General features: G+C 40.5%; 1 protein-coding gene across 1 annotated transcript; it reads left to right on the top strand.

Annotated features, from left to right (window-relative positions):
- The first annotated feature begins 5560 nt into the window (after positions 1 to 5560).
- On the top strand, positions 5561 to 6613 carry LOC124282650 (neuronal acetylcholine receptor subunit alpha-7-like). The gene has a single exon (XM_046718676.1). It carries the CDS (start codon positions 5561 to 5563, stop codon positions 6611 to 6613), a length of 1053 nt encoding a protein of 350 aa, XP_046574632.1.
- The last annotated feature ends 4750 nt before the right edge of the window (positions 6614 to 11363 follow it).

Below are 11363 nucleotides of genomic sequence, written 5' to 3' on the forward strand. Positions count from 1 at the left end.
ATGGTGGTAGCGACATCACGATCTCTGTCGGTTAACTTTAGTCCTCTGAATGGTGGGAGCTACATCACGATCTCTGTCGGTTAACTTTAGTCCTCTGAATAGTTGGAGCGACATCACGATCTCTGTCGGTTAACTTTAGTCCTCTGAATGGTGGGAGCGACATCACGATCTCTGTCGGTTAACTTTAGTCCTCTGAATGGTGGGAGCTACATCACGATCTCTGTCGGTTAACTTTAGTCCTCTGAATGGTGGGAGCGACATCATGATCTCTGTCGGTTAACTTTAGTCCTCTGAATGCCGGCTACATCACTGTCTCACCAAGATTGTTGGCTTGGATACTTCCGAGGCTGTGTATGGGCTTGTTCCAAAGAAATGTATAAGTGCCACTTTACAGGACGACTTCCACATACAAACGTACCATGGATGGACATGTGAATCGGTCATTAAGGACCGTCGAAAACGGTCATTAAAGGAACGAGTCACAGTGTCATGTTGCTTAAGATACTCTGTTCGTGCCCACGCTCGACATTCAATGACATGGTGTTGCACAGTTTTGTAAGACTAAGTACATAATCCACATTATATATTTATTTAATGCAAAATAACACGAGTACGACTTACAAGTTACTGGCCCTGGGCAGCAAACAAAGCCATCTGTTTCACTTTTCAGGCCAGATAACAACACATGAGGGAGTGTTGCCTTCTCCTCAACACACTGCACTTTAAACTCGATACAGTCGTTCATGTGCAGATTTGATAGAGACTTTCGCTTGGTTGGCACTCATTTCTGTACGGTCCAGCAGTATTGAATCATCCACAAGATATACATTGAGACCAATGAGTCCAACATCCTTGGCTCTTTTATGAACACCACGGACTGCCATGTTCAGGCCCGACCTTCCAGGAGATGGTAAATAACTTATCGCCTAAGATAAGATCAGTTAGTTACATATTGTGACCAATGGAAACTTAAAATTAATGTAACTAAGAGTAAGATCATTGTGTTTAGAAAAGGTGGCAGATTAAAGAATTATTGAAAGTTATTTCTTAGTTAATAACAACTTAGAAATTGTCCCATCATACAAGTATTTGGGGTTCATCTGTCAAGCTCAGGCTCATGGTATATCACTCAAAGGTTTTGGCCGAACGGGCATGGAAAGTTCTATCTATACTTAGATCCTCAATACCTAACTTTTCTAACTTTCTATACATGTCTTGCTTCAAATATTTGATGTGAAAATTCTACCAATTCTGCTATATGGCAGTGAAGTATGGGGCTTTCACACATCACCTAACCTAACGTTATGAATATTCACGACAAATTTTGTAAACAAGTTCTTTGTCTTCCAAACAATACCCCAAATATCTGCCTGTGCTGAACTTGGTAGACACTCATTAAAGGTAAATATATATATTGTAAAATTATGAAATATTGGACTAGATTGATCTCCCAAGCTGATAATGTCATCTTGAAGGATATGAATATCAATATAGCATTGCAGAGAAAGACTCCAATGTTTGGCATTGAATGTGAAAAGCAGGGCTCCAGATAACGTTTCAACATGTGGAGTACGTTCTGCTATGTTTTTCAATATAGGAGTACTGGAAAACAATAAGAGTACATTTAGAGTACTGAATGGAATTTAATGGAGTATCAGTAATCTTGTGTTTCGTTTCATATAAGCACCATAACATTGATTCTTGTGTAAACAGGTCAATAAACAACAATACAATACCTTTTTTAAATACATATGTCTATAAATGATTCGAAGACCGTATGAACGTATCTGTGGAACGTATCTGCTACGTTTTCTTAATTATTTCCTACCGTATCGTGCTTGTTTTATATCCGTACATACGCCTATACGGCCCTTATCTGGAGCCCTGTGAAAAGTATCTTCAACAGTTATGGATTTAGAAATGTTTGGTTTCACCAGAATGTGGGAAATATCACTGTTTTCGTGTCTCTATTCAACAAAGATGTATCGACCACGATAACCAGTCATGGAAGAATATCTTCTGTGCTTTTCAAAACTCGACTTTCTACATAATATTAAAGATAATGTCTCTTATGAGTTTTACATCAGCCACATCAAGTCTATGGTATTTCGTTCGTATTGCTGTAAGTAAATTCCGAAGCTCCAGTCATATGTTGATGATTGAATACGGTAGACGCCTTGGTCTTGAGCGAAGTGATTGCTTGTGTCCTTTTCGTATCATTCCAACTGTTGAAAATGAATATCATTTCTGCCCTGAGTGTCCATTTTACAACGATATTAGAGAAAATACAATTCCCAAATATTACTATAACCTCCCATCACAGGAGAAGCCGTCTCAACTGTTCATGTCAAAGAATATAATAATTGTTGTCATTAATGATCTTGGAAAATATGTATATCTAGCTCTTACAAACGTACTACGTTTTAGTGATTGTGATATCTGTATATCCTGATGTGTATCCTGCCCCGTAGCATCAATGTTAATTATTTATATTGGCGCTTGTTAAACTGCACAAGGTATGACATGTATAATGGGCCTGTGGCCCCTTTACTGAAATAAACACCCCTCCCTTTTACCTAAGTCCTTCTATCTTGACACGTTCAAGAAAACAAAGCTGTAGCATTTGACGAGTTCAAAGGGTATGCCAGTGTCATTGGACAAGAGATGCACCTGTTTTTTTCCAGCGTGAAATCACTCTTGGAAATAGGTTCAAGGTGATCCAGGTAAAGAAGTTGAGTACGAGGTGTTGTAGAAATGGTTCCGATGTCAGCACCTGCCCTTGCGAATACATCGCATGTTCTGCTGACAAACAAGCCATTAGTACAGGGAGTTCAATACATTCCAGTTATTTCAAAATCCATTCGTGATGTACACAATCATAAGCTTTTGTGCAGTCAATCCAACCCATTTAGAGCTTACGGTAGTAAGATTTCGATGACACAGGTTATGTAAGACATCCTGTATGTTGTACTGTGCTTGCAGACACGTACCTGAACAGAAGTGTTGTGGGTCCGTCAAATCACCTTTCATTGGGAGAGGTATTCCTCGACCTTTGCAGAACCAAGGCGGGACACCCCCTGCTTCCACGAGAGAATTGAGACAAGGAAGTAAAATGTTTGGACACAGGGGAACATTGTGCAACACCGGTTTTGAATACCACCAGTCCATAGGGTCGTATAGTTACATGTTTCAGGCATCAGATGTAACCGACACACAGGAAAGGTGACATTATTTTGTCATGTACTGTATCACGAACATTCTCTACCCCTAGTTGCAGCACAGAGACCATAACTGTTTCCAAAACATTTCGCTGGAATCCATTTACTGGTATCATTCAGGCCAATGGCCGCGTGTCAGTTGATGTAAATTGTTTTTCATCAGTTTTGAACAGTATATTTTCTTTTACAAAATGATTTTTCTTCTGCAACATTTTTCTCCTGTCAGTCAAAATCGTTAACCTTGCATCAAAGAATATCATTGATGCAGATTTTTTGTCTATGGTTGTCTGATATATTCTAATTTGTCATTAATTGCCCTGTGGAATAACAGCCTATCTTTCGGATGCATCAAATCAGATGATATAGGTTTATGAGAAGACTTCAGTTACACTTCTTCAGGGACAGACACCCGAAGATGCTTAATTTTGTTGTCCCACAACATGTATGAATGAGAGCATTGTAAATTCAAACTTCCAGTGAAGTATAATGGGCAAATAATTACCAAACGTTTTATGTAAATGTCATCCCTGTGGTCGGGGGAAATGTAAATAGCAACTTCACTTGTAAGAAGAACTAAGTAGAGAGCGCCAAATGAACACACACTATAGTCTATAACAGAGCGAAATGCATGGATGGATATCGGCAATATTCTTCAACAAATACAATGACTACGAGACCAACCATCAAAGTCCGTATCGTATTTAGTGGGGATTCTCCTTTTCCTACAATGTTGTTGAAGAACAGTTTAGTTTTACGCCGCTTTTAGTAATTTTCCAGCAATATCACGGCGGGACGGAAACCAGGAATGGGCTTCACACATTGTACCCATATGGGGAGTCGAATCCAGGTCTTCGGCGTGACGAGCGAACGGTTTAACCACCAAGCTCTGTCTTTCATACCCATTTACATATTGGTATCGTATTGTATTCATTCCCAAGATGAAACAAAAAAATTACTCAAAAGTTTACATAAAAAAATTCAGTGTGGAACCAACAAAAAAACAAACAAATGTCATAACATTAATGATGGTTTTGTAAAACTGACTTAGTGTACAAAGCACTATATAGAGGAATATATAGAGGAATATAGAGACAATATTCACATCACTCGCTGCCACAGATTCTTGTAATGCAGAACTGGCGCCAATTGGTTACCGATATCTTTAAAACATTATTGATATATTTAAATAAAAATGTCACATACAGATATCAATAAAACAATTGAAGATATCTGTAATTTATGACTAAACGTGAAAACGGCTTGCCACACACGCGTAGTCTTATCACTATATACAAGGACAAGCAAAACACCAAGTTCGTTTCAGGGCGAATTCATCAATGCTCACTGCACATACCCCTATGAAAATATACACGCATTTCGTGCCAGTAGAGTTACCTTCAAAACGAGATACAGATAAAACAAATCGTATCCGTACTTTGGGAGCAAGGGTCTTCAGAAGTTAGTAAACGTCTCGTTTTTACCAGTCCAAGACAAAGTATTTCCACATAGTTTGTACCTCAAACTGACAACAGTTATTGTGCATTATTATTTACCGGGTACACAAACGACCAAAACATGCTGCGCCCGTCAGCGCTCATCGCCATCCTTTCGGAGACACTTACACTTATCTGCCATAATGGGTTTGATGTTATCCACTTCTTTTGGGGGCTGTACACAATTTATCTTTTAACGAATGGACGCAAGAAATATAGTGAGCCGCCCCACATGCTAGCGCTATTCGGTATTTGAAACACGGCGCTGCAAATATAATATTTTATTTTAAACATCTCAAATGCAAAGTTAGTCTTGAAGACTTAATTCGACATCTCATAAAAGTAGCACAAATTGCACGAGCCCAATGTGATATGTAACAAAACATATTTGACATATGAACTTTAACATACTGCAAGGCTGATACCGCTAACATGACAAGTTGCAAGACTAGAGAATTCGGGTTTCCAAACGGTCAGCTACCAATATTTCATTGCTTGCGTCTTGATATTTTTTCTGTTTCTATTTGAATATTCCGAAGATAATAACTGTCACTAACAATATATGACACGTAAAATCGACTCACAAATCACCGACAATCTTGAAATGGGGTATACTAAGTAATGCCATGGGGATCAATAGTAAGTGATGTCACCGTGGTTTGTTTCCCCACACACATTAAGAGTGGTACTCCGATGGAAAGGTGTTACTGGTATCGTATCCCGAGGTGTCTCTGATTAATTATTTACGATTGTTAATCATCATTTAAGTTGGACATATTTTAGTTGGTGATTTATCCAACTATGAAATTCTTGTCAGCTCAAATCATATTGTGGTCATACCTCGGCGGTATGGTGACCACAACGAGTGCTGACACTATGGACATCCAGAGCAGACTTTCCAAGGAGAAAATGACGGACTACATTTTGACTGTCCCACCGATAATAAACGGCACAACTCTCAACATTACAATCGATTTTAATTTGGGGACCCTGGTTGATCTAAACGAAAAGGACCAATCCTTAACTTTAGACGGCTGGCTGGATGTTGACTGGACAGATCCCCGCTTGGCTTGGAGTGTGAGTGAATACAATACCACTGAAGTGTGTTTCAAGCAAAAACAAACCTGGCTTCCTAGCCTCGTGATCACAAACACCTTGAAGGAAAGGAAGGTTATGGGATACGACGATCTGTTGCTGTATGTGAGTCATGATGGACACGTCACCTGGTATCCGGGAGACATTTACAAGACACGCTGTATGGTAGACGTCACGTCCTTTCCGTTTGACTATCAGACTTGTACGATCAGTGTTGGACTATGGCTTTCCAACGATAAAGTGCGTCTTCAGGTATCCCCCGATCGTTCTGAAGAGATAACAAGTGACAAACCGAACAGTGAGTGGGAAATTGTAAAACTTTCGAAACATGTACGTAACGATGAGGTGGAAATTGTTATCAACATGAGAAGATATCCTTCATATTATGTCCTTAATCTTCTTCTGCCAGTAATGTTTATATCTTCTTTGATACCATTTGCGTTTGCCTTGCCTATGGAGAAAGGTGACAGAGTGAGCTTCACAATGTCCGTCGTGCTGTCCCTTGTGGTATTCCTGACCCTTCTTGGTGATACTCTCCCAAAAACGTCTCTGCAGATCTCCATTCTGTCCATCTACATCACCACCCTGCTAGGTATCAGTGTTCTGTCAGTTGTCATGGTAATCCTCATTCTCAAGATCTCAGCCATCTCGGACTCTAGACCGATTCCAGCTTGGATAAGGCGAACTACTTGCTTGAATGAAAGGAAGTTACGACAGGTCAAGAAACGCGTCGTCCCTGCACACACACACCACCCAACAGCAAGATTCTCTGACCCCAGTCAATTGTCAATCGCTCAACGCGGTTGAGATAGCAGATGGTTGCCCAACTGGCCAGCGTGTTTTGTGGGCGGATATTGCCAGCAGTTTAGATGCCAGATGTATGTTTCTTCTTTTTCTGTTACTTCTTGTTGCCAATATTACTTTCTTTACTGTGATATTAGTATAATGTTCACTTTACTCCAATAAGCATTCTTCATCACTTCCCTCACCATCCACACTACGTCATCGTTCTTCTTCACCTAGTCCTGTCTTCACCATCCGCTCTGGGTCATCTTTCTTCCTCTGCATAACACTAGCTTCACCACTGTCTTCATCATCTGCTCTGGGTCATCTCTCTTCCTCTGCATAACACCAGCTTCACCACTGTCTTCATCATCTGCACTGGGTCATCTCTCTTCCTCTGCAAACACGCTAGCTTCACCACTGTCTTCACCATCCGCACTGGGTCATCTCTCTTCCTCTGCTGCAAATGCTTCACCTAGCTTCACCACTGTCTTCACCATCCGCACTGGGTCATCTCTCTTCCTCTGCAAAATGCTAGCTTCACCACTGTCTGGGTCATCTCTCTTTCCTCTGCAAAATGCCAGCTTCACCACTGTCTTCATCTCTCTTCCTCTGCAAAATGCCAGCTTCACCACTGTCTTCACCATCCGCACTGGGTCATCTCTCTTCCTCTGCAAAATGCCGCGCTAGCTTTATCCCACTGTCTTCAGCTTTACCACTGTCTTCACCATCCGCACTGGGTCATCTCTCTCTTCCTCTGCAAAATGCTAGCTTCACCACTGTCTTCACCATCCGCACTGGGTCATCTCTCTTCCTCTGCAAAATGCCAGCTTCACCACTGTCCTTCACCACTGTCTTCACCATCCGCACTGGGTCATCTCTTCCTCTGCAAAATGCTAGCTTCACCACTGTCTTCACCATCCGCACTGGGTCATCTCTCTTCCTCTGCATAACGCTAGCTTCACCACTGTCTTCACCATCCGCACTGGGTCATCTCTCTTCCTCTGCATAACGCCAGCTTCACCACTGTCTTCACCATCCGCACTGGGTCATCTCTCTTCCTCTGCAAAATGCTAGCTTTACCACTGTCTTCACCATCCGCACTGGGTCATCTCTCTTCCTCTGCAAAATGCTAGCTTCACCACTGTCTTCACCATCCGCACTGGGTCATCTCTCTTCCTCTGCAAAACGCTAGCTTTACCACTGTCTTCATCATCTGCTCTGGGTCATCTCTCTTCCTCTGCAAAACGCTAGCTTCACCACTGTCTTCATCATCAGCTCTGGGTCATCTCTCTTCCTCTGCAAAACGCTAGCTTCAACACTGTCTTCACCATCTGCACTGGGTCATCTCTCTTCCTCTGCATAATGCCAGCTTTACCACTGTCTTCATCATCCGCACTGGGTCATCTCTCTTCCTCTGCATAACGCCAGCTTTACCACTGTCTTCATCATCTGCTCTGGGTCATCTCTCTTCCTCTGCAAAACGCTAGCTTCACCACTGTCTTCATCATCTGCTCTGGGTCATCTCTCTTCCTCTGCAAAACGCTAGCTTCACCACTGTCTTCATCATCTGCTCTGGGTCATCTCTCTTCCTCTGCATAAAACCAGCTTCGCCATGTTGTAAATAATGAGAGTCACCCGAGGTTGTTGATTATTAATAGCCACGCGTGTGTTTACAGAATGGCAAAGTAAGCGAATAATGAGAAAATATATTGCTAATAATTGCGTCGACATGTTTCTGATCATCATCGGGTTTGTAGATTTACATTCTATTCTAATTTTCCGTTCATTTGAATAACTGGAGAGGTGATTCCATGCTTTCTTTCTTAAAACAACAACACGCTATCAACTTATATGTATTTAATATCATTCAATTTACATATTGTTGAACCAATTCTGTTAACAAAAAAATAGTTCGTCTTTATCTCAGTCAGGAGATAGAGGTTTTTGCATAACTTGTAACAGTATCTATGACTTTAGTATTCAGCGTAATGACCATTTTCCTGTTTTTGCTTTCAATTAGTTTTCTGAAAAAATTGTTATTTCAATAAGATTCTGTTCCCACATCTTGGCCTTAAATATATATCGGAATGTTTACTCTTAGTTTGTGATTTTCATGCCATTTTAGACTTTTGAAATAATGCACATCCCTACACCATTTGGTTTTGTTAGATATAATATATATAGAACAGACTGGCACCCTAGGTGTATTATCTGCCATGTTTTACGTTTGTTTTTAATGTGTATGATTTCTGCGAGAAAATACAATGCAGAAGATTTTGGTATTTAATCACCATTACGGAATCAATCTCAGTATCGTGTCTAACCAAAGAAGTATGACCTAGACTAAGAATAACGTACTTACTGACAACAGCAATATACCTGATGCATTGACTAGTACTTCCACTAAGGCTCAACACGTTCATTACGCCAGGTGCTGTATAGGTTCAGCATTTTCATCCAGGTAAACAATAAGTACCTGTGATATACACACGATATATTAACCATGGCAGTATGCCTTTCGAAATATTATTGGGAATTATAGTGTCAGAAAGCTTATAGTGAGTACGTAAGTTTAGTTTTACGCCGCAGCAATATTCCAGATATATTACCGCGGTCTGTAAATAATCGAGTCTGGACCAGACAATCCAGTGATCAACAGCATGAGCATCAGTCTACGCAATTAGGATACGATGAAGAAAGCCTGTAATCACAGGTCATGACTGAAGGGATTACCAAGGCATAGGCTGACAGTTTTCCAATACAAGGCATTGATCCAAACCAAGTAGACACATCACCTGTATTTGCGTCGTATATTTATTGTGATAGATTCCGTTAAGAGACAAGTATGTTTATTATGCTTAGTATGTGTAACACAAAACGCCATTTTGTTTGCTTCCAATCTGCAGTTCCCATTGGTGGTACCACAGGGGGTAGGAACCAATCACTCCCCCTCCAGGTTCCTACCGACTACCTGGAATCTAGAAACTATCTGGTTTCTCAGTAATCCACTTACTTGTTGCGTGCACTTCAAACCGTCGTGTTATAACAAATAAAGAAGTTGATAGCCAGAAAATATTGACTCCTGTTCATCACTTCGAATTGCCCGTCAAAGCACTCACAGAAGGTAATTATGACTCGTGTATACCGGCTAACATTATATTACTTCACATGATCATGAAAAATCCATATAGTCATATGTAATGACATGCCCACATGCAGATTAACATAGGGCACTTAAAGAAATCATTACAATGTGACATGCAAAGAGTTACACAGCCTTTCCTTTGGTCACTTGTCTGACAACTGAGGTGTCAAACTAATGGGATAAAACTAAGTAAAGTATCCCTTTAAGCCATGAACAGTTTCCACCGATTGAGGAACACTCAAACTTCGGATTTACATATTGATTCTGTCGAGTGAGTTCCAACCTAACGTTGCATCAGTATTATTGCAGCCACACAGCGACGGTGACACCGCGCCAAGTTTCATACAAACATGCAAATCAAGTTATTTCATGTTTGGAATCTTCGTCGACAAGTTGATTTCTGATGATTCATTAATTACTCAGAAGACTAGTTATACCCTTTTCTGTAGACTAGTCTCCGAAATGAACATATTTTACAGAAAAAAAGCTCATAGCAAAAATAAAATATAATGAAAAGGAGCCCTGACACTTTCTTCATTACAGAAGCTGTGGAAATCTAGACTTGCCACATTTTCTAGACTTGCGTGGGCTTTCTTGGATCTATTTTCTTCAGGGTCTGTATGTCAGATTGCCTTTTCTTATTCGATTACATTTGCTCAAGGACACATTAATGTTGTGTTTGTGTGTTCTCCGATAACATAATTAACAGCACTGTAAACTGTCTACGGTTACAAACAAATCTCCTCTGTTAATGTTTGTTCAGTCGCAGGTACGACGATGCAAATATCAAATTCATTTTGTAAACATCCCTTTATTTTAAAACACGAGTCTGAATTTACCAGAGACATATTGAACGCGAGATATGCAAACATATTCCACAATATTAATTGTGTATGGAGTTGGCCATTATGCCCTAAAAAACTCTTAGTATATTCTGATATTTTCATCAACCAGAAGGGACTTAGCCGACAGATTTCCAGTGTGTTAAATGTATTAGACATACACGTACATTAAAGTGTACACAAGTCCCATCTTTTACGCGAAATTTAGTGAGTGAGTGAGTGAATTCAGTTTTACGCTGCACTCAGCAATATTCCAGCTATATGGCGGCGGTCTGTAAATAATCGAGTCTGGACCAGACAATCCAGTGATCAACAGCATGAGCATCGATCTGCGCAATTGGGAACCGATGACATGTGTCAACCAAGTCAGCGAGCCTGACCACCCGATTCCGTTAGTCGCCTCTTACGACAAGCATGGGTTACTGAAGGTTCATTCTAACCCGGATCTTCACGGGTACGATATTTAGTGTGATCACTTCAAACAGAAGATGGTTATTTTTTTTATTCGAGGACAAAAATACTGAATCAGATTTCTCTAAGCGGCCCTACAAAAGTTGAAATATTACATGGGTTCTTTTCAACACGATTCCAATCATTTCATGGCGTGTCAGTTTAATGTGTGGAAATACACGAAATGATGCAAATCTTTACATTTACCATTAAGCTGAAAGCGACATGCGCAACCCACGAGCAGATTAGAATCCTGTCACACACAGGGGAAGTAAGTGTGCATGTTGTATTGCAGGGCCTTAGACGACTGGGTCATCCAATGTCTACAATGTTT

Source organism: Haliotis rubra, unplaced genomic scaffold (genome assembly GCF_003918875.1).
Source record: "Haliotis rubra isolate DU_JTF1 unplaced genomic scaffold, ASM391887v1 Scf300, whole genome shotgun sequence".
NCBI lineage: Eukaryota > Metazoa > Mollusca > Gastropoda > Lepetellida > Haliotidae > Haliotis > Haliotis rubra.

Bases quoted from the DNA above. Each gene is read 5' to 3' on its own strand.
- LOC124282650 (XM_046718676.1), top strand. From the start codon at position 5,561: ATGGTGACCACAACGAGTGCTGACACTATGGACATCCAGAGCAGACTT.